Source organism: Drosophila busckii, chromosome 3L (genome assembly GCF_011750605.1).
Source record: "Drosophila busckii strain San Diego stock center, stock number 13000-0081.31 chromosome 3L, ASM1175060v1, whole genome shotgun sequence".
Taxonomy (NCBI): domain Eukaryota; kingdom Metazoa; phylum Arthropoda; class Insecta; order Diptera; family Drosophilidae; genus Drosophila; species Drosophila busckii.
In genome coordinates this window covers 16,769,217-16,796,676 of record NC_046606.1, presented here as the reverse complement: position 1 = coordinate 16,796,676, position 27,460 = coordinate 16,769,217, and the positions used below count along the sequence as shown (strand labels likewise).

Here is a 27,460-nt window from a genome sequence, read left to right as displayed (position 1 = left end):
ACCTTGCTTTACATACGTAACTCTCGCACTCCCGCTCCAGCAACTGCATTATGATGGCAGCTTATGCATATGGGATATATCTATGGCTGACTTGCTGTGTGCGGTTTCGGGCGAAGGTCGCTTAAGTTAGTTTGCCAAGGCAAAAGTCAAGTTGATTGTGTGGCCGCATGCAAATTTAAGGCTTAAAGCTCACACAGCTTGAATTTTCAGGGGAGCAACAAATACTCTCACTTACGCTCATAGATCGTTTGTCAAATTTGGAAGCAGCGCGCCGCTTAGCTAATGTTACTTTGAAGAGGGTCAAGAATGCAGGCAATTCTCTTGCCGCACTACACTTGGCATATTTCATATTGTTGGGGCTCTGGCGCTCGAGTGTCTAAAATGTCACGTTGGAAATTTATGCGGAGGCAACAATAACAAAGGAGCCACGCTCTCTCTCCCTCTCTCTCACTCTCTTTATGCATACTGGGGAGTAGGAGTAAAAAATTATATGCTGCATAAACAACATCAGTTGTGACTACAATGAGGGCAACAACAATAGCATTTGACACACTACAGACGGCAACATGACAACGTTTATTAAGCTGGCGTGGGCGTGGGCGTGGGCGTGGGCGTGGGCGTGGCAGCTGCAATAACATGCACAAACTGCAATCGAAAACAAAAATATATGCGCTCTGATTGGAAAACATTAGAATTTGTCTATCAAAGTTCAAAGTGCTGCGCACTGCAATAAAAAATACTTCAACTTGACTTTGGTAGTTTGCAAACTTTTTTAATATGCACCTTGCCAAAAAAAGAAGTGGTAATAAATGAAAAGCAACTAGCCAAAGCTCTACATGCATATGTAATTAATAAAGTTGAAGTTAAACTCGGCTAGTTAAATTAATTTGCAGGTCAGGCTTTTGATAAAAGAAAAATGTGAAGAAAAATATGAGCACTCATTTATTTTTCTTCAAGTATCTTGCAGTGCAGTGTCAGCTGCCAACCAAATTTGTTGTTGTTGCAACAATAGAACGAGGTCTTTGCTATTATTATTATTTTTGCTTTCAGCTTTTTGCAATGCGCGGTGTTTGTGTTTTAGCTGCCATTGTTGTTGGCCATATTATTTTGCACGCTTGTTGGGCCAACAATAACAGTTACAATAACAACAGCAACAACGAGCAACCGCAGCGAGGCGAAAAAAGAATGTTTTCATATTTATTTGCCGCGCTTTTGTTGTTGTTGTTGCTGCTGCTGTTGCTGTTGTGGGTCTCATCTCATCTCAAGCTGCAACTCCAACTTAAACTAAAAACTGCAACTCAGCCGCATCCTTGACTGGCATGCGTCCTCAACCTCAGCTACACACACACACACACACTCGCACACCAACACACACGCCCTGGCCGCGCATAACTCTGCTCAAGTATGCAACTTTATCATTTTGATTTAAATGTTTTGCTCTTGCCTTTTGTTTCTGTTGTTGCCGCATTGTGACATGCATGCCACACTGTCTTCGCCTTATTAATTAAAAATTTAAAAAATTTATTTGTTAAGTGTTCACTCTCAATATTTTTAATTGGAATTTCGAGCACACAGAAACTTGTTGACGGCTGTTAATAAATTTCTGGCAGCAAACAATTTTTTGTTTGCTGCTGCTTTTGCTTAAAGCAAGCATTGTTTTAGTTTATGAGACAAAGCAAAAACTATGGCAATTGTATAGAAAGCGCCCCGAAGCAGGCAATGCAATTAGTTTTTACTAAAGATATGAACTGCAATGCACTTGGACCTACCCCCAACCCCTATCGCTGCTTAGTGCAATTTATGTTTGTCGTATGTCGCAATTGCTAATTGGTTGCAACTTTAATTAGCTCAGAAAAGTTGTGCAGGCATTGACATGCCATAAATTAAACGCATTTGTCAGCATTTAATGAGTCTACATATCAAATGACTGCCCAGCATCTCTCTCTCTCTCTCTCTCTCTCTCTCTCTCTTTATCTCGCTGGTTGTTCGCTTGGTGCAGTTCAAAAATTAATTTAATTAAGTAATTTTACACATGTCATGCCAGATATGATTTATGCGTTGGCTTCTATTTGAGTTGATTTCACACATTTTCTCACATTTTCATTTTTTTCGAATCATTTGGCATTTTCAATTTAATACTCCAGTTGCCATTTAATTTGTAATTATTTTTTCTGTATGTTTTCCAAATTGTTTTGTCGGCTCGTTGCACATGAAAAAATGCAAATCGCAAATGCAACATTTTTTTAATATTAAATTTACTGTTGACTTTAGTAATTTGTACAAATTTTGCGCTGGCATGCCAACAATAATATTTTGTTAACAAATGTTGTTGCTGCTGCTGCTGCTGCTGATTGTGATAAACACAATAAGCTCAAAGTGGAAGTGCTGCAAGCAGTCAATAAATGCTAATTGGCCGTGGGTAAGGTAAGTCTGCTGCCTGCCAGGCTAGCTCTATTCTCGATTGTCTGCTGACAGTATTATAATGGGAGCGAACGCGAACAATGCGCAATGTGCAAGTGATTAGACAGCAGCAACAATAACAACTTAGTTGTTAGTTGCCAGTTTGCTCTCTTGACTGCTGTTGACTGTCGACTGTTAGTTAGGTGCAACATGTTTGTCAACCGTTGTTGGCATTGTCTGAGCAACTGAACTGCCAAACACATAAATTCCAACTCATTTATTTTGCAATGGGCTGTGGGCGACTTGCCAAAGTTAGACAACAACAACAACAACAGCAACAATAAAAACGATGAAAATAGCAAATGAGCAGCGTGAGTGGCCATTTTCTTCAAGTCGCAACAACTAAGTTACTAGCAACAGTGAACGTTCGCTCTAAATAACTATCTATTTGTATAATTTGTGTTTGTTGCTGCCAAAGAGCAAACACTGTAGATCTGTATCTCTCCTCACTGGCGGCGACTTTTGTTTTTAGTGAATGCCATTCGCGCTACTTTGTCTACGGCTTGTGGCACAAACAATGCTTGCGATGCAATTAACTAATTCGATGCACACACACACACACACATACACAACACACACATACATACGCATTGAAATTTATGTTGTGCGGGGTCAGGGTTCATAGAGTCAAGCGCTAGCTGCAGTTGAAACAAAGAGCGACGCATTGAATGCAAATTGAACATCAGCTTGCGCTCTTAAATGCTTTGCGCTCTTTTATGCGCAAGCGGAATGCAGCGGGAATGGAACAGACCTGGGCGCTACTCTTACTGGAAAGCAGCTTGTGGGGCAGGCAAAGAGTAATGTTGTTGCAGTTGTGGTCAGAAAGCAACAAATGGGTAGTGAAAGGAATAGTAGGAAAATGTACAAAAATAATTGTTGCCTACTTTGCGGCGCCTTGTTGGACGCAAATTACTTTTGTCTGCTTTTCGCCAGCCACACTCAACGAAACATAAAGAGTGCACTGGTCGAAAAAAATGTTGCCCAACTCTGGATTTCATTTTTAATAATCACCTTTAATTGCAGTCAGCCTATGCTAAGCATGCAATTAATTGTCTAGCCACAGCCACATTATAATTACCAACTTGACTGCAACTGTCAAGTGTTAGTATTGATGATGACAGTTTATTATTATTATTATTATTGAAGCAAACCCCCAGCGGACCCAGACCGGGGGAACCCAATTATGTGGCACCCAAACCGCAGAGAAGGCTTTTGTCGGAGGAGTCGAGTTGTCGTCTGTGTGGCATGTTGTCAGCGTGTGAAATGCCTGCAAAGGAAATGAGGTTTCAATTATGATTTATGCAAGGGGCAACAACAATGCAATGCACCCCCCAAGACGTTGCACAAACACTCGCCACACCACATACATTTACAGTTATGCTGAATATTAACATTTGCCGAATGCCTGCCACACACACACTCACACACACCAGCCCACCAACCCACCAACCCATGCAGCATGCCACATGGAGAGACAAGTGCATAGGGAAACTTGACACGCATATTTAGTGGCAACAACCAACCTAATTACGCATGTCCAAAAGCAATGGCCACTGCAGTTGCGTGCCCCCCGCCCGGCCATGCTTCTACCCCTTACTTAGTTTGGGCTTTGAGTCTCTGTGTGTGTGTGTGTGTGTGTGTGTGTGTGTGTGTGTGGCGCCTCTGGCAGTGGCTGTGCTGGCGATTTAGCTCGTGTTGATAACTCTGCATTTATGAACTGTGGCCTAATAACGGCATCGGCATTGCTAGCGCATCTGTCTCTTGCTGTCTCTGTCTAACATGGCACTTCAATAAGAATAAGTGAGCAGAGAGCAGCAGTCAGCAGCAGTCAGTAGTCAGTAGTCAGCTTTGCCCCATAACGTTTGTCAACTGCAAAGATTTTGGTGCAACATGCCACATGCTGGCGCAATATGCTGCCCAAAATTAGCAGTGATTAGGCCTAATAGCCATGCGTAGCATCCAGCCAGTGTGCATAGCTATTTTTTGGGCAGGCGGCCACTCGAAATGCATTTGGGGCAAGGCGCAGACACTTTGATGTAGAAAGTGCATAAATCTGATTGTGAGTCAGGAAATTATCAGTGCGAACGTATATTAATTAAAATCAAAGCGCATTGCGTGCCAATTGACAACTGAGGCGAAAGCGCATTGTAAACTAATTTGGACAGGAATTCGACAATAATTTCCAAGTATTAGCACGCATTCAAAAATGCTGCAAGACTCAGCAATTTGTCAATGCATTAAGTGGATAATCAACGCAATCATTCTGAGCGATTAAATTTCACAGTTAACAGACACAGAGGACAGTTGTCTAGCTCTGGCAGCTTTAGAGAGGATCATTTTACAATTTGTGTGTCAACAATGCGGCAGCTTAAAGTGACTTCTCTCGCTTTTTCTCAGTCTCTTTGACAGCTTGGAAGGCATGGCAACCGTCCATAGCAGTAACCAGTTTCTATGCAGAAAGCGAAGCCAGTATTTAAAATTAATTAACATTAGTAATTTAGTCTTTGGTGCGGCTCCTAAATTGAAAATAATCAAATTTCAAATAATTATGTTGAGTGTTTATTATGTGTGTATTGCAAATTTCCCTCAACTTTAAACCGCAACAGAGCAACAATTACTAATCATAATCATTTTAGCATTTCTCTCTCTCAATTTTTTTTTCGTGAGAGTCGTCGGATTACAAAGCGCACACTGCGCATACTTAATTTTTTCGAATGTCAAGCATCCTTTGACTCCCCACTGTTTGTTCGTTAATCCCTTTGCCTGTCATTCACATGCATCAATACGTAATTTAAACGGCAATCAACACACCTATGCCAACCGCACAAAGTCCGCCCCTTCCCGCGCCCCCCGCTGCGAGTGTGTCTACTACTGCCAATGCTCATGGCAGGACCATGTCAACAGTCAGGCAACAATCATGCAAAATGTCACATTGGCCATTGCATTCAAGTGGATTTTGTTAGTCGCTTGATGTTGAGCGTGGGTGGGGTGGGGGTGCTGGTGTTGGTGTTGGTTAGTGCTCTATGTGTGTGTCAGTCAAAGCTTATTGATTTCAATGACAAAACTGATACTTGATGCTTATTTGCAACGCTGCGCTTTTGTGGCCTTGTCAATTGGCCAAGCATTAGTTGGGCTTAGAGCGCCAATTTTCATCAACAAGAATTACCAAACACTAAGTGCGGCTTTTATGCATTTTTTATAGTTTAGCTACAAGTAGCTTAAACTTACTACGTGCTGCATCTTTCTATGCAAACATTTAAGCGAAGAGTGCAAAGGACCAGACACCGCTCAGCGTAAAAGGAATTCCCACTAATGCCTAAAGGCGTCAATGGCAATTACATAGCTCATTTAACGGCAAACCACAAACGGCTCTTAAAATGCTCCTATTAAAAAAAAGCACAGCAGTTGAAAAAGTTTCGTGAGCCCCAACCTGTTGCCAAGTTTAGTTCAAATTTATTATTCATTTGCTTTTGTTTATCAAATCGACAGCTGTGAATTTTTTATTTGATTAGGGGCGCCACGCATACCAGACACATACATACACACACACACACACACACACACAGAGCCAGAGAAAGATTTACAGCGCATATTGTCAAAACAATGAATGGCAATTGATATGTTTGCCTGGCAATTTGAACTCTGCACCTAACGTAGCAAGGGTAGCAAGGGTCAATCAACAATTGTTCCTTGGCTTCAATTAAAACTGTGGGAGCGTTGCTAGGAATTAGGTTTATGCGATTTAAAGCTTTTCAAACTAGAATATTGAATTTAATTGTAATAAAACTCTTGTTATTTATCTCTTAAACAAAATTTGGCCAATAAGTTGACTCTGTGCGCTGAATTTTTAACAAATCCGTTAAATATTGTGGACGCAATGCAAGGTGGGTGAGCAAAAAATCCACACAAAATTATTTAGAAAACTCTGATATTTTGTGGAATTTTCTGCATACTCAACGTTTTTTTTTCTAATTTCAATTTGCCTGCCACCGTCGACCACTGCGCAAATAGCGGGCCACCTTTTGCAAATCACTATTACTATTCCTTAGCCTAAGCTATGGCGCACGTTTTTCAAAACTTAAGCACGTTGAAGTTAAAAGTGTTTGGTGGCGCCATCTTTACAAGTTATGCTATAACTAATAAATTCAGCGGATAGTCCGTAAGCATTTATAGATTGCACTAAAACTAATCTATGTTTTTTTTTCAGCCAAACTTTTGCTAGAGGTGACGCTAGTCTTATTATGGTCGTTTATGACATTTGTGTTGGCGACGCCACGCCAAAAATGTTTATCTGTTTAGTTTACGAAACTTGCACCAGAGCATAAATTACTTAAATGTGCCTTCAAAAGGTGGCGCTCATCACATTATAGTCATTTATGACACTTTGCGCTGGCGGTACCAGCGTAAACATATTTAGCCAAACATATTTTTGTCTATTTTCCGAAACTTGCGCCAGAGCTTAAATTAATGAAATGTGTTGGCAAAAGGTGGCGCCACAGTTGCGCAGTGGGCGGCAAATTCGAAAATTAAAAAATGTTCAATACAGTGGAGTCGGAGTTAGATAATTATATAAAAAACGGTTTTTAAAACCACAGTGCAAGGGACACCAATTTTCTAGTTTACTGTTTTAGAATTCAGATCAATAACGGAATAATATAAAAAGCCATTGGTTTTAAGTTAGGTACAAGCTGCATAGAGCTGAACAATGAGATATATACCTATTGCTTAATAAACAGTCTACACCAGCGATTTGAAACAATATCAAACTACCATCTACTATATTTACACTTTGTTAGAGTAAATGTAGTAGAGCGCGCTACAAAGATAGGCTTGCCTACTTGTTGATTTTTATAACGATCGTTAGTCGCGCGTTAGCTACACACGGAACAGGTGTACATAAAGAGAGACTCGGGCGGTGCGCGCAATAGCCCAACGGTAATTCAAACCATAAGAAACAATAATATTTATCTACTGGGATTCACAAAAGCACAGATATCGCTAGATATGTTATAGCTGCTATCTGCAAGCTGTAAAAATATAAAATAAATAGAAGTTGCATAAAATGAAAAATTAGGCAATGAGCTAACCGAACTTGAAGTGCGTGCGTGTGTATGAGTGCGCTGTGTATGTGTGTATGTGTGTGATAAGATAATAGCGTAATGCGACGCCAAATGATAAGCAGTCAACACAAGTAGGTGAACTGTAAATATAAAACTTGCCTCTGCTGAATTAGTCATTTAAGATGCAAACGCCAAGTTTAGTAGAAACGCCAGTCAGGCAACAACAACGGACTAATTGATATAAATAATATGTAACTATATGTACATATGTGCGTATGTGCGATAAAAAATAATACAGAAGCGGAGATATGCTCTTATGAGCAGCTTCCGCTCCGGCTGTCAGTTTAAATGAAATGTGCCAATGGCAAATTACATAAATTGGGTTACGCTTTTCAGTATAAAAAAGCCTATAATATATTTATGTGTGAGTGTGTGCATCGATCAATCAGCTGCAAACAAGTTGCAACACGAAACACAATAAAAAGAAATAGGTATTTGATATTTGCGGAATCAAATTTAATTACAGCGCAGACGAAAATATAATTATAAAGGCTTTAAATATCTCGCGAATAGCTTAAAATAATAAACTATGGCAGCAATTACGGCAGCAAAATAATATTTATGTTTAAATTTAGCGTTCCCAGCTGTGACATTAGAGAAGCACTAAGCCAGAAGAACTGCTATTTAAAAGCGCTTAAGCCACAGGTCGTTGGCCATTAACCATGGATGGACTGTTGTTGAGTGGCAAGTGCCCTCAGAGCGCACTAATTACAAATAACAAAAGCTATCTGTACATTGTGACGTCATATGGCGAGCAGATCAACTGAAATGTACATTTCGTTACAGTTTCGATTTTATTTTCAAGTCTATGGTTATTAACTTGTAAACTGCATTGTTGTTATTGCTGCTCTTGTTGTTGTTGTTGTTGTTACCTATGCCGCCCTCTATTATCACTGAGCTTACACAATTCATCTCACAATTCGACTATGCGCGGAAGCAATCAAAATGCATGTTTTATATTAAACAGCAACAACTACCAATTTTTATGAAAAACTCTTAGCTCAACTGCACATGTTTGTTTGCTCAGTATGTGAGCTTGATTTGTTCGCACAGTGCGCTGACTTAATTAGTTTGTGTCACATTGTAGTCTAACTGTTGTTGTTGTTGTTGCTGCCGTGAGAGAGAGAGAGCGCGCAAGCTAAAGAGAGCGCCGTATGCGCAATGGGCTCGGCAGGCAGTGGCACTTCCACCTTTGCCTCTCTACTAATTGTAAGCTCGCTCAACTTTATCATTACCTGTTGACGGTTAGTCGCATTTAGTACGCAGTCAGAGCAGCAGCAACAGCAACAACAACAATAATAGCAGACTGATAAAAATATAAATTATGTAGCAAGCTGCAACTCCAAACTGTAGCAAGTGCCTACATAAATTACAATTACTAATTCAACCGAAATATTTATCTACGCAGTTAAACCGAAAAACTAATATTATTATATATAAAGATGGCCAGCAATGCAAGCAGCGATTTGGACTTCCAAGTAACAGTGGAGGATTTGCCCATTACCTTCAAGGTGAGTGTGTTTATGGTGTGTAAACGCAAACAGAGCGCAAATTACACAGATTATAGCCATGCAGTGTATGTAAATAGCGTATTGCCAAATGCAACAACAACTAAACAACAAAAACCAAATCGACATTTAACCACCCACGCAAGTTAACATTGGCAAACAAATTTAGACAGCAGCACGCACTCGTTGCGCTTCGTTGACGCTCTGGAGTCGCATGAGCTGAAAGTTGGGCCAACATCCGGTGTGGGATGCAAATGAACAACACTAACTTAAAGCCGGAAGCGTCTAGCAAACATTTCTAACTGCTCTCTGTGTCTCCCTCTCTCTCTCTCTCTCTTTTGCAGGTTAAATATATTGGCTCAGAAGTCGCACGCGGACTTTGGGGCATTAAGTACACACGCCGACCTGTGGATATCATGGTAGGCGAGGCCAAAAAATTGCCACCCAACAAAGTGCTGCCCAACTGCGAACTTACAGTCTCCACCAGCGGCGTTCAACTGGAAATCATTTCACCCAAGGCCAGCATCAACCACTGGAGCTATCCTATTGATACAATATCGTACGGCGTTCAAGACTTGGTGTTCACGCGCGTCTTTGCCATGATTGTGGTTAAGGACGAGTCGAGTGCGCATCCCTTTGAGGTGCATGCCTTCGTCTGCGACAGTCGCACAATGGCTAGAAAGCTCACCTTTGCACTATCTGCTGCCTTTCAGGACTATTCGCGCGTGGTCAAGGAAGCGGGCAACGATGTGCTAGATTCTGGAAAGTCTAGTGATACCATAACGCCCACAAGGCAAAAGTTCGCAATTGATCTGCGCACACCCGAGGAGATCATGGCAGGTGAAATGGAGCAGGAAACAGAGGCGTAGAATATAATATATTTTGTATTGATTGAAACTCCTGGGATGTTGTGATTGTCATAGTTACTTATTGTGCGGTTACTGATGTCAGTCAGTGACTGTTTCTCTCAAACTGGTAGTAGCCTCATACAGCTAATTACCCCAAAGCCTAAGCATTAAAGTAACTCTAAACAACTTTTGTATAAATATAAATAAATGTGTACGTATTTTAAACTCAATAACTTAATTAATGAGAATTTACCTGAGAATTATTGTAAGCACAACAAAAAATAAATTAAAACAAATAAACTGGCGCGCACGAGTTGTCCTGCACTTGGACCACTTGGAAAATGTCAGCAAGCCGAATGATTAAACACTTAACGAAATTATATTTACGTCATAACACTCTTTTGATCTATAGATCAAATATATAGATCAGATATCTTCTATAATCTCGATACCCGATGATATTGACTCTTTATTATTTCTGCAATTTCTTCGACTTTGTTATTGTTGAAAATAAACATATGGCAACACTCATATGGCTTGCTTACTAGCACCGCTTTTCACCGCTATGACTCTCAAACCCAAACGTTTACTCACCGCTGTGACTCTCAAACCTCATGATGTTCTTTCCCCAGTATTTGTGTTGATATCGCTAATTCAAAGCTGTTTTGTAACCGTTTTTGTTTTTCGAAATTTTATTTAAACAATTTTTCCATTTTTTTTTAAAGTTTGTTGGTTTTGTTGGCTTAACTCACATGATTAAAACAATGCTAAACTTAAATTTCAACATTTGTGCAGGAAATTATTATAATGGCCATAAAAACTAGTAAATCAAAATGTATGCATTAAAGTTTTTGCCTAGTTACAAATGAGTTTTGGGAAACAGCTGCAGCAGCCTGGACATGGGCGGGTGGTAGTTGTTTAGCCTGATAGGCGTTGCGCGAGAATGCTCTAGCTGGCATCGGCGCGAAAGAGAAAGCGGCGCTTGCGCGCATCCATGAGTGACTTGGACTTGGTTTCACCCACTTGCTCCGCTGGCTCCTCCACTTTGTTGGCGGTGACAGGTGCTGTTTGCACTTGAGACATGACAGGCTCGGCATCGGTAACGCGCTTATAAATGGGCACTATGACATCCTCTTGAGCTGGTCCAGCTTCCACGACAGCAGCTGTCTCTAGCTCCGCTTCTACATCTTTTTCTGGCAGCTTGGTCTCCGCAGTGCTGTCAATTAAAGTCATGGGCTCTCCTGGTGTGAGCACTAGCTCCATGGGCTTAAGCTCTTCATTTTTGGGCGTTTGATCCAAACGCTCCTTGACCAGTTCTACGATATCGTCTATGCTAATGGGCGGCATATAAGCAGCAGCGGCGAGATTCTGTTGTGCAGCATCATCCTCTTGTACAGGCACTTCCTCAGGCTTGGACTCAGCTTCAGTCTCAGTTTGCTTAACAATTTCTGTAGCTACCGATGGCTCGCGCTCTGGTTCCGGCATGCTGACTACTTGCACGGGTATCTGGTAGTCCTGTGGCAAATGATTCAACTGCATAATGTTTATAATGGGTGAGTCGCCTTTTAGCTGCTGCTGGGGCTCAGCCTCCATCGATTGCTCCTCCACTGAAGCATTGGTGTCTATGATTTCAGGCTCTGGCAGCTTGGCTTCCTCAATGGACACGGCATTCTGTGCCTGCTCCTGTGGCTGTTGTTCTATGGTCTCGGCCATGTTCATGGCAGCATTGGCCAAATCAGTCTCGGATTTCTCCTCCTCGTGCTTGCGCAGCGTGTTTAGAAAATCGTTTATCAGCTGCTCTGCCTCGGCAGCCATGACGGGATCTACAGGCTTAAAGCCGCCCAGCGATTCTTGCGTTTCAATATTCGTATCCAACATCTGCTCTACAATTGGATTGGGCTGGGTCATCTCAGGCGTGGCTGGCAGACTTTCGGGTGCATCTGCTGGTTTGGCTGCTTCCATCTCCTCTATGGTATTGAGCGCTTCTTCATGAGAACTGGAGGGTTCAATGATGGCAGGCTCAGCGATTATAGTTTCTGCTTCAGCTGGCTGGACACTCTGCTGCTCCACTGGCGATGCAATCTCTTGTGGCTGTTGATCTAAGCTCTCAAGGATTACAGCTGGCATTTCTTCAATAGCTTCGATGGGCTGCACTTCCGTTTCAATTGTCTCTGCTTGCTGCTGCTTAACCTCAGTGTCTGCTGGTTTTTCAGTTTCCAATGACACTATAGCTTCTACTGGTTCGGAAGCCTGAGCCGCTGGCTCTTCATTCTTTTCAACTGCGGACGTGTCATCCACAAATAAGGTTTGCAACTTCAACGTGGGCTGTGGCTCACTTAGTTCAAGTGGCGCCTGTACAATGGCTTCAGTCACTGCGGGCTCCACTTCTTGCTGTGGCTTGGCCGTGGTGCTGTAGACAGCTGGACGCTTGCGTATGGCATTAAAGAGTTCATTACGCTGGGGCATGGCCGTGGGCTTAACAATCTGTGGCTTCTCTTTGTTGGGTCGCAGGCCAAAGCGTTGTGGCTTCAGTAGCTTGACTGGATGCACAATGGGTGCCACCTCCACAGCAGGCGCAACTTCTTCAACGGCCTCAATAATAGGAGCAGCGGTAACAACAGCTGGCACCCTTCGTTGCGGCTTATTATAGGTAACAGCGGGCTTGCGGCGATTTGGCTTAGGCTTGGGTTTTTGCACCTTTACAGGCGCAGCAGTGACTACAGGCTCGGCCATGTCCTGTTCCTCACTGTCAGCAGTTGGCATTGCAGCAGTCTCTTCATTATCAGAAGCGGAAGCAGGAGCCGCAGCTGCAGCTGGTTTCATGTTGCTATCTTTATCCTCCTCTATGGGCGCGCCAAAGTTACCATTCAGCTCATAATAACGATAGCTATCCTCACACTCAATAGTCATGTCCTCACGACGCATGCAAGTGAAGGATTCCTGCAAACATAAATGCACTTAAATGAATATACAAAGTGTTGGCAGGTCTACTAACCTGGCTGAAAATGGTTTCCTCGGGGCAGATGAAACTCCAACGGAAGGTGTTCTCTTTGCCATCGGCATAGGTCACGGGCAGACAGACATGGAAGATCTGGCAATCGTTCTCCACATCAGCATAGTAGCCATACGACTTGTTGGCGCACGAGAAATTATCCGTTATGTCAGCTCTGATCGATGTCGCATTGCTTGGTAACGTCAGTGTGCCTAAAGGAGCCGCAGCCGCAGTTGTTGCGCTGTTCGTTGGCACTTCCGCTGGCGCTGTTAACGATTCCTGTTGCATTTCCTGCGTCACGCTATCCTCGCGTGCCAAGGCAGGTCTATGCTTCTTCTGCAAATGCAAAGGGGTAGGCAGTGTGGATTGCTTAGTCAACGATTCATTCAGCTTAGGTGTCTACGTGCTGCGCATGCACAAAGTGCAAATAAGACTTTGGCTAGGAGCACGTGACGATTGCCGCCACAACAGCCACGAACAAAATAAAAAACAATCAAAATATAAAATTTCACTCGCTGTTCTAGTTTTTGGCGTTAAGTGAAAACTGAATTAGCCAAAGCTAAGCCACAAGCTCAACCCCACCCACAAGTCACTCTAAGCTTTATTTGGTCAACGCTGTAATTGAAGTTACTTTCGAATGTTTCGCTGAAATATTATCACATCATAGTTTAAACCAAAATTGAATTGTTATTTATGAACTTAAGCTTGGCATTTTAATGAGTGTGTCTGTATTGTTGTAAATAAGTAGATGTTTCTAGATTTTTTCTGTTATAGCTGATATCAAAATATACCATGAATTCAGTAAGGAGTATTAATAAATTCTCAAAACTGTTTGCAACATTGTTGCATTTATGAAAGTCAACCCACAAAGGCGATTGTCTATAAGTAAGCTGAATGACGACTACTTATCTGCATTTAGCCGTTAAAAGGCAAAACGTTTGGCATACCAAGTACTTAAATGTAAGTGCTGCTCACTAAAGAGTCCGAAGACTTATGCAAATGCACACCAGGCAGACACTTTAGTTTCTTGAATGAGTAAGAGACAGCAGTCAATGAGCTTTGACCATAGTTTGTGCATTAAACATGCTTATTTTTTAGACTTTTGGCTTGGCCAAAAGGCAAACCCAAGCGCAAACAAATTTCATTAACAGTTTTCAGCGCTTTGGTCGTTTCGATTTCCGTTCAAACCCAACGGAAGTTGTCTGCAGTCAGTCAAAACGCACCTGGTGGCCAGCAAGTGGTCCGCCGTTGCAGCAGGCGGCTAAGCAGAGTAGTAAGCACACAGTTCTCCTCATATTTCCAAGTTGCACAAATTGTTCAGTTAAATTTATATATATATATATATATAGAGTATTATCACTTTGGTTATCACTGCACTTTTTGCCACTTAGTTTCTTAAGCACATAGTAATCCTTCAGCTTGTTGTGTATGTATGTATGCGAGTGTGTGTGTGTGTTTATATCCAATTATCCAGTTTGCTTAATTAGCCTAAGCTTGCACTCGCACTGTTGTTGCGTACTCTTTGCACACCTGTGAGGCACCGTTGGCTACCAAATACTAACTGCGACCGTAGAGGCAAACTGACGCCCAATTTATATATTCTTCGCTTTGATTTATTAAGAATGCAAAAGGCAGAGAAAACCAACAAACACACACACACACACTCACACGCATGCACACAAGCTCAGCTCAACTACAGGTGCGTGCGGCAAAGAAATGTAGGCGACAACAACAACAATGACAATTACAATGGCAAATGCTGTTGAGTAGACTTCTGCGCAAACGCGACGTGACTGCGACTTGGACAGAGTGGAACGCATATTGTGGAACTTAACTTTGTCTTAGCAGCAGAGTCAAGCCAGGAGAATTCATTTTTAAAGGGAAACGAGTAGGAAAGCTTCGAATATAGAGTTAGATATATTGTACTATGTACAAATACTAATACAAGGCATAATTATTACTTAATAAATGAATATGAATAAATATTTCTATTAAATTAAAATCAGCTATTTGTTGTTGATTAACATGCACTACTAAATGTGCATTAATTGCTTAAATATATGTACTTTGTATTGTTTGTTAGCAGAGATGCAAATCTAACTATTTTACGTGCAGCACAGCATCTGCTTATGTCTTGACGCTACTCTGTTGCCGCCTGTTTATTATGCCAGGCTGATTCTACTAGGCTAAAAGATGCCAGGCCAGATAGTTGCTACCAGCAAAAAGCTGCTTTGAAGAACCGCCTAGACTGCTACCAGTAACTTCTCTTGCTCGAGTAATTAATAAAAAATATTATTATTAACCAATTGTTAACTAACTTGCATTGATATTTATGGTCACTCACTATTTCCGATGCCATTGGCCTTAGCAGCTTTCGCTTTTCAGCTGCGCGCCCCACTGTACGTGCTTTTGATAGAACGCACAAAGGTGAGCAGGCGGGCGCCAAGCTTTTGTGTACAGTCAAGCTGTGTAACTTTTATATTAGAAATTCATAATTATAGCGTAATATTCACCAATGTACGTGTCTGTGTGTACGTAGCTAGAGGCATAACTAAGCGAAATGGTAGCAAACCATTCTTATGTTACTAATGCGTCTTAATAAGCGACGCGACGCGACGCTTGCTTTTGGGAACTTTGATGATATTTCGTTTGTTGCATAATCCTTTGCTAGCTCTTCAATTTTCGAGCCAATGAACCCCAACGAATTTATATTGTGGCTGCTCAGAGCATCACTTGATACACATAAAATTGCAAACTCACGTCGCGCAAATCTTTCAAGAGTAATCTCACTGAGGGGCGACACCCAAAGCTGACTCAGTGATGTGTGTGTAAACAATTTCTTGGGAATATGAGAAGAGCAGGGCTAAGCATTATTTTTTTCAATTCAAGGCTAATGTTTTCATTTTTTTTTTGTTAGAATATGTTTGTAAATAAAGAAAATTACATAGACGCTATTTGTTAGTTTCGCATCTCTCTAAACATAGATTTAAATACTTATTATTATTGATAGCTTTACGCCATTCCATCTTTATCGGCAAATACTCAAACCTCCGCTTTGACCATTTACAATTATATTTAATTCCGTTGACTAACTTTTAAATGGATATATGATTTGTATGTCGACCGTCTATTAAATAAAATATCCTTAGTCACTTTCAATGCCGACAATTCCATCAATATCTGCATTTGTCACTTTGAGCATAAATTTATATTAGTCATATCTATAGCTTAGCGATTGCTTTGTTAGTTGAGCCTTTGAGCATGTTCCTCATTAAAATGCCTGCATGAAGTTTTTCGCGCTTAGCAACAACAAATAAACATAAAATGCAATTTTCTGCATGTTATGCTTGACTGGCTAAGGCTACCGATCAGTCTACAGACAGACGGACGAACAAACAGACATTTAAACGTGCAAAGTGTTATCTGCGCGCTTGACAACAGCTCCAGCTCCAGCACCAGCTCCAGCTCCAAGTGGACGTGTTTTGCAGAAATTCTACGTCAAAGTTGGCGTATAAATCATGACTGGAATTATGAAGAAAATATACAAATTAAGCATTGAATGAGACAGTGTGGGGGAGACGGGGCAGTGTTAACAGTGTTAACATGGACATTAGTAAACAAGCTATAGAAATTTGACTTTTTCTTTTGATTTTGCATATTTGGTGTGCTTCTTGATTGTGTTTTAATGCAATGGTGAAAAACACATGTAGCTTTCTAAAATGCAAATTGAAGTGCAATGGAAATGAAAACATGAGCACTTTTCAAAATCAAATACAAATACAAAACTTAAACAGACACGTGGGCGTTTTAAAAAGTCTCTTTGTAGAGACAGGGAGAATGTGTGCACACAGCGCGTATACGTGATGCATTGCGTGCACTTTCTAGTGCACGGCCGTTAAATTAATTAAATACATTATAGAGTGCATAAAAAATGACCAAACAGCTGCACGCACGCACGTTTCCTAGGCTTGTCAATTACTAGAGCAAAAACGAAAAATTCGCTTGGCACGCCCACTTTTGGCCACTAAGACGGTTCCTTGGGGTTTCAATGCTTAAATCTGTGCACGTTGTGCTGCCCACGCTGTACCGTTATTTCACCGATATCCAGCAGATTCGCCAAAAACCCCTGTGCCTTAAGAATTTCAATTGATTTAAATGGCATATGGTATTTTTGGCTTTTGTGCCGTTGAGAGAGCACAGATTATTGATTGTATCTACATGACATATGTATGGTATGGTCCCCACCAGTGCCACGCCCACATGCTGAAGTTTAGAAAGCGACTGTAAACTAAACTATTTCTGCCGCTATTTAGCTGATATCCAAACATCAAATATGTGGCACACGTTCTACAGACACCTACAACATGCAGCTCCCACGCAAGCGCTGCCCCTACCTCCTTCCCTCCCTCCCTGCCACTGCCCCTTAGGGCAATCGAATTTTTATGGCCAATTTCATTGATTTTAATTTTGCTAATGATAAGCCTTTCTTTGCACGAAGTACTCTGCGATGTCTGTCTCTAGATAAGACGCATGTTGCGGCATGTCAATTTGCCTATGGCCCCCGTCCCCACCGCTGTGTGGCATTTTAATGGCCACGCCATGTTATAGCTTTTCTTTCAATTAGTGCGAGTGCGAGTGTGAGTCCGAAGTCTGCTTTAAACAAGGTCAATATCAATAAGTAGCCAGCAAACCACAAACGTGTCTGAATGCGATCGCAGAGCACTCTGGTTCACTTTCTTCGCACACAGCCCAAAGGCCTCAGTCCCCAGGGGTGTCCACATCAATCAGCTAACAGCAATTAGCTGCGACAATTTATTAGCCATAAATTGAACTGTTTGACATTTGTCAAAACACACACATTCAAATTAATAATCAACATTTGGCAAATAAACGAAGAGAAAAAACACAATTATAAATTTAATGCTGCGCACGTTTTTGCGCATGCGCAAATTGTCGTTTCATCAAGATCGCTGAGGAGACACCCATTGTACATTGTAGTCTGTAGATCTATTTATAGTACACGTCGCAGCTATTTGGTATGGGATGGAGCAGACGCATTATGGACTAGAATTGGGGCTACAAATTAGAATCGAAAGCTCGGGCGCTACAGGTGAAATTTCCCATTTTTAAGTGACCGCATTCTCAAAATTTTTTAGGAAGTAACAAAAGAAATTGCAATTCATTTGTTTGAGCTGATTTGTTTATTTTTTTAATAAATATTTTTATAATGCATTTTTAAACAATACAATAAATAATTTGCAATAAATAACTTAAGGCTAGTTTGTTGTTCCATTAAAATAACTTAAGTTTCAATTTTCAATTTCTCTACTAAGGCAATTGGGTAACAGCTAAAGATTCTTTCTTATCTGGCATTTGCTTGAGCTAAAATTAATTTTGTTTACTAGGATATGCTAGGGATTATTTAATAATCAGCTTTCATAATACGTTATAATAAATAAATACGTTGTGTGTTGCATAAAATTTTAGTGGCATCCAGTTACTGCCACTGATGTTGATTTCTATAGGCCAGATGGTGGGCATCTTGGGGCTGCTGCTGCGTCCTCACCTGGTAGCTATCGGTGGCGGAGTCGGTATCCTCAATGGATGGATCGGTTTGCAGTGAACGCTTCCAGTAGCTGCCGCCCTGCTCGCCCCAGTCCTCGCCATGATCTTCATAATGGTGCTGATGATGAGCATGTTCGACATAGACAACCTAGTTAGAAATGATGCAAATAGGGCGTGAAGTGAGAAAACACCAAAGGAAATACCAAAGAGCCCAGTGTGTCTGTGTGTGTGTAAGGACTTGGGGTTGCTTGGGCTTATAAATGTTTAACTTAGTTATTTGGTTCAGGGACCTCAAGCTGCGTTGGTTGTGGGGTTCACTGGTCGGCGGGGGCGGGGGTACACGCCTATACTTACACATTGTTTTTGAAATTAGCTAACTGTTTTTTGAGAAAACTTTTTTAATTCATAAGCTGTTTATTTTATTTTTTTTTGTTGCTTTTGTGGCGTGGCTGTCCAAAACATTTTTTTTTACCAAATCTGAAACCAAAGAGGTCTGAATATGTTAGCAAACGGCACAATTTGGAAGGTTGTAGCAACTGTTTTTTAAAACGGAAACCGCAGCTGTAGTGAGCCATAAAAAAACGCCTGTGTTTTGTATATAGAGGTTTGTCTGTACATGTTTGCTTGAAATAGGTTTTTAAAGAGAGTCAGATAGAGCAAGAGATAGTTAAACTTTGCATTGAACTTTTGCTGTACTTATAATTAGTAAACATTTGGAACTGCAAAAAAGGGTGCAAAAGTTGTTTTTGTTTAGCACAAGAAGCAATTGGTCTTATTACCCGAGCAATCTCAGCTCGTGTGTTTGTGTGTGTGAACAACAAGAGAACAACAACAATGAACAAGTAAACACATTAGTTAACACAACTCCCAGTTGGGTGCCAGTTGTCTTACCTTGGACGGTGCGCCGCCACGCTTCACATCAATCCAGAAGCGCGCTATATTGATCAGCAGACCAATTAACGCTATGGCAAAGAACTTGATTTGCAGATGAGCGCCCAAGATCTTCAGCAGCAGCTCGATCTTGGCCTTCAAAAACGAACCCAACAGCACCAGCTTGGCCAGAGCCTTCTTCTTCTTCTTCTTCTTGCCGCGCGTAACTGTTGAAATGTATACATAACGTATTTAGAGTGATTTGTTGTCAGTTAGCACTTAGGTCTAAGTAACGCATTCCAAACACAACATAAAAATGTTTAAGCGATATTCTCAAACGCTTGGGAGGGTGGTGTTTGTTAGTATGAACTGCTGTGCGCGAACTGTGCGTTAAAAATAATAACAAAACACGAACGATAAACGAGCAGGCATAACAACTTAAAGCTACGCTTGATTTACAAAAAGTTAGCCTAAGTTGAATTACAATTTTATCACGCACACAAACCAAAGCACGCAAACAAACCAACACCAGAGCTTTTGTCAGCCAGCAATGTGTCGCATGTGCGTTACACAAAGCTGCCTGCTACAGCTTGCGCTAAAAACATGCAGACCCGAAAATTTAAAGTAACAGCCATACAATTAAATTAATATGCTTGCATTGAACATAAATAAATTTAAAATCAAACATCAATTACTGCAGCAAGAATATTAAGTCTTTGGCCAAAGTCATTATTATAACTATAGATAGGCACTAAGTTGTGCTTTGGAAAAGGTGCGCTAAAGTCATTGAAAACCACACGCAGCAAACAACACACACCTCCGTTACTTCTACCATAATTTGTTGAAAATTTATGCTTGCGCTTGCCGCCGCCCAATAGCGCATCCGTATCCACATCAATAAGATCGTCCAGCAAACCCAGACCCAGATGATCGCTAGACTCGTGCTCCACAACAGCTTGATGTTGTCCCTTGCGCTTGCGTTTGCCGCGTTTGTTCTTCCGCTTAAATGGCTTGTGCTCTCCGCCGCCATGCCCATGACTGACTACACTGGAGCCGCTTTCATGTCCAGAATCTACTTCGTGAAGCTCTGGCGCAGCTTGTTGCACCACCACCAAAGTGGCTGGCTCATGTTGCTGCTGACCCTTCTTCTTCTTTTGCTTGCGCTTGCCGCCTTTCTTCTTACGCTTGCCACCGCCGGGCTTCTTTACCGCTCCTGCCGCACTGCCCTCACTATCTTGCAGCTCAATAAACTCCACTCCACTTGAAGCGCTGTCGCCGCTAAACACAGAGCTTTTCACATCGTTGGCAAACTGTTGGCTGACCGCTGGCGCACTTTCGATTTCAGGCTCAGCATCTGTATCTGTTTCTTCCTCGTCGTCGTCCTCCTCCTCCTCTTCTTCCTCCTCGCCTGTTTGATTGTCTGCACCAGCATCCTCTTCTTCCTCTGCATCGTCTTCCTCCTCCTGCTCTTCATCATCAGCTTCTTCATCATCATCGTCTACGTTTTCACTATCAACGGCCGCTTTCGTTGTTTGTTGATACTCGTACTCGCGGCCAAGAAATCTGCGGGAGATGTGGGTAGAAAAAAAGTTAAGAAACCTGTAGTTGCAACTGGTTAGGGGCTTAGTTACCCGTCCATAGTCTCGGCCAGGTATTCCTTCATGTAGTTCGTGCCGATCTCAATTTTTTTAAGCAATGTCGATGGCTTCTCTTTGATGGGCAGCTCCGAGGCGCTGTAGCCGCGTCGCTCTATGGTGGCATTCAACTGTCGATCCGCTTCGACTGTGTGTGAAAATAAAAATTTTGGGAGAAAAATTTAAGATTTTTCCTACTAAGCAGATAATTAAATGCCCGAGGCTATAGTTGAGTATTAATATTATTTTCTCACATTAGTGCAGGTGTTGCAAGTTCAGTATTTGCAACTGCAGCTTGCAAAATTTCTATTTTCACCCAAAGCACATAAATCACAAAGTGTAAAGTTTTTAGAGCTAATTAACACCTGCGTTGGGCGTTTTCTCTCGTGCGTGTGTAGAGGCGTGGCATGCTTACCTTTCAACTTCTGCCACTGCAGACTAAGTTCGCCATCCCAAACATCCAAAATTCTGGCAGACTTCTGGCGCGCACAACTCCAAGGCTCGCCACGGATGGGACACAAGGCCAGGTCCAAGTAAGGTGAGATATCTGCAACAAGTGGTACGAATTATTAAAACTGTAGCGAGACAGATCTAATTTGGTTAGCTTTTCCAGTTGTAACTCTTCAAGAGAAAGCAACGACTGACCAATGGCTAAGCAGCAGCCCCATTGATAACACCTTGTGTGGTTGGCGCTGTTTATTGGTATTCATCTTGAGTTGGTTGTCAGTGGCACATGCCAGACATTGCAAGTTGCAGTTGCGGTGCACGGTGAAAATGTGCAGAGCAGTTTGTAATTTATTGGCCGTTAATTGTGGCCGCATTAACAATTTAATTGTTTGGCAATCGTATTAATAAATGCAAATGTTAAGCGAAAAGAAACAGAAATAAATTAAGTAATTATCTAGCGACAATGTTTGCTGCCGTATTTAGTAGCAACTGCCGCATCGCTGTGTCGTGTCTAGTGAAATTTTGTTTGCTTGCCGCATGCAACGTACTTTGACCCAAGTCAAGGCATTGGCTGTGCAACATTCAATTGCCAAGTGAAAGCTTAAAAATTGTCAACCAAAGGCATGCAGGATGCACCCTCTTTGTTTGTTTCACTTTTTTCTATTATTTGTTGGCATTTGTGGCTGCTGCTTCTGCCTGTTTAGTGACAGCTAAAACAGATAAGAAATCCTTGTAAGCGCCAACCCACGCTCAATGCCCTGTGGAGTTGCACATTTGACATTTAGCGCTGTTGTCTTTTCACTTTTAGCGCTGGGCGTGCATTATGGCCAAACACCTTCAACTGTTCAGCGAATCATGACTGAAAACAAAAACAAAAGCTCAATGCGCTGGTCTTAAACTAATTTCAGATACAATGTGAACTTTCACTGCAATTGAAATTTGAATTTATGCGTGGCCCATGGTGATTATGCTAACGATATCAGCCAATTGTATACTATACCTATATCTAGTAGCGGGGGAGTAGGGCGTGCGCTTGATGATGGGTGACGAGACGTGGCTAACTGTAAACACAGCACTGTCGCTGCTGCTGGGCATCTGGGCCAGGCTAAGAAACTTTAACTGTTTAACATAAATTGCGTTTACCTAGAGCTCTAGGCGCAGCATAACAGTAGCTCATAAAATATTAGCATAATCCCATGCCACACAGCGTGATTGGATTAAGTTGTTAAAATATATGGCTTGAAAGTGAATTTAGTTAGACTTGAGGCAAACAACTTACACTTTATTAACATAAATAAATTTTAGAAAATTATACTTATACTCTCATTTTTTACTAACCTAAATAAATATACTTCGAAGTTTAAAAATACTACTTTTAGTAATAGATTATAGCTGTTAAAATTCTTAAAATAAAAGTACAAAAATATTTTTTAAAATTTTAAGTTTAATAAAAAAAAAAAAATATTTTCATACAATTTTAAATCAGATAACGATTTTATCTCCAATTTTTATTTATTTGATAATTTATATCAACCTTCCCCGGCTTAAGCATATACCTAGCTAAATATATGTAGGTTACGCTTTCTTTCGCTATTTAAAATATATTAATTTCATTATAAATTTAGTATGTCAAATGCTTTTAACAGTTATAGATTCTTTGCTTTTGTTTACAGCTAGTTTTCCCGCTAGCAATGCTTTTGTATCGGAAAAAAGTCTAAGAATTTTATTTGTTCAAAACTTGTCTATACTTTTGTTCAGCACGCATAACATGCTTTAGCATTAACCGTTACACATGTGTGTATGTCTGTCTTTTACCATAAACACAACGCTCAATAAACTTTCACTGGTTTCGATCTGCCGCAGAATTTAAATTGAAGACACCAACAAGCAAACCCAACTAACAACCAGCAGCAGCAGCTGAAGAAGAAGAAGTTGAAGTAAGCAAATCGCAGCTGGAGGTTTGCCTTAACTATAGCAAACATCAATGTCACTTAAACCGCCACAAGACAAGACACAACCAGAGTAGAGAGTGAGATGACTTTATAGAAATTGAATGACAAGCGCGGGAAGCTGTCACATTGTTGGCATTTGTTTGGCCAAAACTGGGTACAATGCGAGCCAAGCGCACTGGCAGCAATTAAATTCAATGAAATTTTGCTACAATTTCGTGGAAAAACGGCCAGCGACACTTTTCATTTTACAATTTTTTCCTACAACTTACTACAAAAAGTAAAAAAATGTCGCCACTGTTAGCGCAGTTTTGTTTTCATATTAAGAGTTGACCAAACAAGACACACAAACACTGAGACTCTCTGTGTGTGTGTGCGTATGTTTGTATGGCTGACGGTTATAACCCAATTATAAGCATTTTTCAGGTTGTTTTGCTTTTTGGTGTCGACGCAATTTGTACGCTGACTGCCAACTTGAGTGCAAGTATTTTCTTTGGTATGTAAGCAAGTGTATGTGAGTAAATGTGTGTATCTGTATGTATGTGTGAATCTGCCACTAAGGCAACAACTACTTTGCTTCGCCGTTGTATTTACCTTGCATTTGTTGTTGTTGATACAATGCTCTGTAAACTTAAGTAGAGGGCATAACGATTTGTTTAAGAATCAAGCAAAGCTCATTGTCAGAACTAAATGCTTTAAAAAGATATTAAATAGTTTTACAATAAGCTTAAAGCTTTTCCTATGAAGCAAAGCTATTAGTTAGTCATACAATATGTTTTGTTTATTTATTTATCTAACCAACCAGCCAACTATGAGCAGTCCACGCCAAAACCTTAAGCATTTCTTTCTTTTCATTATTAAATGTTTATTTGTATTATTTATTGAATGAACAGTAAACGATGCAAACCTACAAAAGTTTAAAGAAAATATTCGAACTAAATCGTTAACTGTTTTAATGAATTTAAAACATACACAGAAAAGAAAACCATTTTGATTATTTAACAGATTCAAATTTGTTTCGGTGTTTAAGCTTTACTAATAATTTTAAAGCATTTTTTCGCAGTACAATTCCAAGATTTAATTTTCATTTCATCAGCACATCACTAAAACATATTTAATTTAAACGAGATGTAACCGATGTCGTATAAATAATAATAAATACCATAGTGGCTTTAATTAGAAATGTTTATATGCGTTTTGTTTTAGTGACTAGTGCTTTAAATCAAATGTTACAATGATGCACTAATTAAATTGAATTAACTAAATAAATTAATGTTTTATCTTCTTTATAACATTTGTAATCTCAGCTTTCTTGTAGCTGTTATCTTTCTGCTCTCGTTGCAATCAAGCACCTGCCCTAGCTAACACAAATGCTTATTGCTCATTATATGAAGCGTATTTCTAATTCGTTTACCTTAATGCATCTGGCAATTTGTTGGCGTGTTCTTTAATGACTCGACATTATATGCGCAGACTGGCCTTACTATAGACTGGCACACTAGCACCCAAGCAAGTTCTAGTTTTAGTTTATAAGTACACGACCCATATTCCGAGCCCCACAAGTCCAAAAAACACTTGTGCTAAAGTGCTCGCAATGGCTTTATTGCTGCTCAGGTGTAGCGCTAATTGCAGCCAGCCACATTAGCAGCAGATTTTGAGGCAATTGTCGCAAAGCTGGAAAAACGTACCATAACGTAATCAGAGCCCAGCGTTCTAGGCGTACGCTTTTTAGTTCTGCTGCATTGCGCATGCAAGTCAACGTTAATTGGGCCTGTCAATAGGCCTTGGAGGGGGCTTAAAGGCAAGGCTTGAGCCGGCGCTTAGCACTGATGATATAATTGCTAATAAATTTAGCTGGGCTGGCTGAGCAAAACAGCTTTAATGAGCTAAAAATTTCACTGCAATAAAAAGTTGCTTTTGATTGTATATGTATGTAATTTTTGTTGGCTGACCAAAAAGAAAAGAAATTGTGTGTGAGCTGAGTCAGCCAAAGTAAAACTTGGCTATAGCAAACTTACCATTAAGCTGTCGTGCCACAGGTGCCGTTTTGCTGGCTGCAACAGGCGACCAGGCGGCGGCGGCAGGCAAACTCCAGGCTTGCGTCAATGTCAATAGCAGCAGCAGACAGAACAGCCCAAGGCCAGTGGACCAATCCATCATGTGTTTTGTTTTTATTTATATGTGTTCAAGTTAACTATAGCTATTGCAGCTGTGTTTATGTGTGGTCTTTAATTTATATCTTTTACTACTTCTTGCACATTTATCGACACGCAAACGAGCAACGGCGTCTTGTGCCCATTTTCCAAAACACTCGATGCAAAACAATTAAAGCACTTGTGGATTATCAAACTATTGCCGGCACTATATGGTATGTATAAACAAATGACAGCAGACAGCGTTCGATCTGCACACGAGCAAGTTCAAGGTAAGATTGAGCCATGACGCGCATAACTAAGAAGTTTTATACCAAACGCCATGCGGCCGTGCTAAGAGCGCAATGTGAAAGCTGTTGTGCTCTTTGTGGAAAGTGAGCTTGTTGCTGGCCAAAAGAGCCGACCAAAGAGCAGCAGCAGCAGCAACAACGTTGGTTGGTTGTTTGAGGCTTGCTTGAGTTTGCTTTGGTTTGTTTGGTGATTTGGTCAGCCAGGCGCGCAGTATTTTGGGCATGCGGCTTGGGCAAACGAGCGCAATTAAGCTGTCGTCTAAATGCATAACTCAAGGCACATTAAGCACAAGAATTTGCAGATGTTGTAGCTGCCGAAATTCCGCGTCAAACTCCCACGCTATGCAGTTGACAGTTGCCCATTGATTTATTTGCTAAGCAAATTAACGCTGCGTATGCGCAATCTTTAGAGTTGCATCATTGCCTGCATTCTACGCGCAGCCGAAACATATTAAAAGCGAAAGTTTTCTTAGCTCTTTGCTGGTAATTGTATTTAATTCATATTGACCCAAGCAATTAGCAAGCGGCTGTGAGCCACGCCCTCCTCAAACGCTGACATTTGAAACGAATTAGATTTTGTTTGCCTATTGCTTACAACTGTCAACTGCTTGCTTAAAATGAAAGTTGTGCGCAAAAAAAAAACAAAATACAAGCCAAGTACATTATAAATAATCAATTTTTTGAGTTTTGTTATAAATGCTGACAAGTTGATTGACCAAAAATTTTAAACGTATTACGTATACTTCGATGCTTAGGAGGCCAAGCACGTGTGCTGTAAATTTCACTTTGCAGCCAAAACGCGCAGCAATTATAAAAAAAAAGTAAGGAATAGGGCGCCAAGTCAGTAGCTGATCAATAGCCAATTATCATGTTTAACCAGGAGAGTCAGTGAGAGCAGCTAGAGACCCAGTGTAAACATTGTCCATTTTGTCGTCTGCTGCTGTCAGACGCAATTATCCACATTTTGCAAAGACAAAAGCTGCCGCTGCTACTGCCACTGTCGTTGCCTCATGATTTGTGGCACAAACGGCATTAAATGAAAAAAACCTTTTGGCGTATTTCAATAATCGACAATGCCAAACGGCAGCAGCGAGCGACGCTCGCGCTCGCTTGATGCGTTAGAAAGCAGTGAAATTTATGTGATCAGCCATTGAGCCAAGCTTAGATTTGGCTGCAACAAGTTGTAACTTGGCCGCTGCATTGGAAACAAGTGAGAATATTTGACGGCAACGCAGCCACAACGCAAAGCAAACGCTGTAAGGCAAAAGCAACAAAACCATACCTTGCAAACTTGTAGGCCAAAACAGCTGCTTGTCTTCTTATTTATAGGGTATGCGCTTATATTATGTGCGCCATTTTGTTTTGTTTTTTAGCATTGCTACTAATTAATCGGCACACACTTGACTTGGCCAAAGCATCTTTAATTAAGCAGCCTCTCACCAACGCAACACCAACAAAGACATCAGCGGCAGCAGCAGTAGCACCAACCAGACAACAATCTATGGTAGCAATAATAGGCCTACACACTAACATGGCTAGTACCAGTTGTCTTCGTCGGCAGCAAGTTGCTGGCGTTGGCGGTTGTCATATCAGTGCGTAGCTAAAGTCGTTCAATATTTAACAA

General features: G+C 41.0%; 3 protein-coding genes across 5 annotated transcripts; 1 reads left to right on the top strand and 2 right to left on the bottom strand.

The window, feature by feature from the left end:
* Positions 1 to 7,330: 7,330 nt before the first annotated feature.
* LOC108598874 lies at positions 7,331 to 10,291 on the top strand. The gene is made up of 3 exons (XM_017985633.1): positions 7,331 to 7,395; positions 8,989 to 9,091; positions 9,433 to 10,291. Exons 2-3 carry the CDS (start codon positions 9,023 to 9,025, stop codon positions 9,955 to 9,957), a joined length of 594 nt encoding a protein of 197 aa, XP_017841122.1. The 5' UTR covers positions 7,331 to 7,395; positions 8,989 to 9,022; the 3' UTR covers positions 9,958 to 10,291.
* Positions 10,292 to 10,734: 443 nt separating this feature from the next.
* Positions 10,735 to 14,223, bottom strand: LOC108597952 (calphotin). Its single transcript, XM_033293713.1, has 3 exons — positions 14,152 to 14,223; positions 12,932 to 13,264; positions 10,735 to 12,876 (listed from the first exon to the last, which is right to left on the bottom strand). Exons 1-3 carry the CDS (start codon positions 14,221 to 14,223, stop codon positions 10,885 to 10,887), a joined length of 2,397 nt encoding a protein of 798 aa, XP_033149604.1. The 3' UTR covers positions 10,735 to 10,884.
* Positions 14,224 to 18,338: 4,115 nt separating this feature from the next.
* Positions 18,339 to 25,550, bottom strand: LOC108599324 (neurofilament medium polypeptide). Of its 3 annotated transcripts, none has more exons than XM_017986127.2 (6): positions 25,412 to 25,550; positions 21,413 to 21,544; positions 20,995 to 21,145; positions 20,181 to 20,926; positions 19,385 to 19,590; positions 18,339 to 18,641 (listed from the first exon to the last, which is right to left on the bottom strand). In XM_017986127.2, the coding sequence occupies exons 1-6, from the start codon at positions 25,548 to 25,550 to the stop codon at positions 18,426 to 18,428; spliced, it is 1,590 nt and encodes a 529-aa protein (XP_017841616.1). In that variant the 3' UTR covers positions 18,339 to 18,425. The 3 variants fall into 3 exon arrangements, with proteins under 3 accessions (XP_017841616.1, XP_017841618.1, XP_017841617.1); XM_017986129.2 differs by having other exon boundaries at positions 18,339 to 18,611; XM_017986128.2 differs by having other exon boundaries at positions 20,196 to 20,926.
* Positions 25,551 to 27,460: the final 1,910 nt, after the last annotated feature.

Excerpts from the sequence above, each read along its gene's own strand:
- LOC108598874 (XM_017985633.1), top strand. The coding sequence starts at position 9,023 with ATGGCCAGCAATGCAAGCAGCGATTTGGACTTCCAAGTAACAGTGGAG. Across the intron at positions 9,092-9,432 it reads ATTTGCCCATTACCTTCAAG|GTTAAATATATTGGCTCAGA; the intron begins GTGAGTGTGTTT and ends TCTCTTTTGCAG.
- LOC108597952 (XM_033293713.1), bottom strand. The coding sequence starts at position 14,223 with ATGAGGAGAACTGTGTGCTTACTACTCTGCTTAGCCGCCTGCTGCAAC. Across the intron at positions 13,265-14,151 it reads GACCACTTGCTGGCCACCAG|AAGAAGCATAGACCTGCCTT; the intron begins GTGCGTTTTGAC and ends TTGCATTTGCAG. Across the intron at positions 12,877-12,931 it reads AGGAAACCATTTTCAGCCAG|GAATCCTTCACTTGCATGCG; the intron begins GTTAGTAGACCT and ends TTATGTTTGCAG.
- LOC108599324 (XM_017986127.2), bottom strand. The coding sequence starts at position 25,550 with ATGGATTGGTCCACTGGCCTTGGGCTGTTCTGTCTGCTGCTGCTATTG. Across the intron at positions 21,545-25,411 it reads TGTGGCACGACAGCTTAATG|ATATCTCACCTTACTTGGAC; the intron begins GTAAGTTTGCTA and ends CACTTGTTGCAG. Across the intron at positions 18,642-19,384 it reads GTGGCGGCGCACCGTCCAAG|GTTGTCTATGTCGAACATGC; the intron begins GTAAGACAACTG and ends ATTTCTAACTAG.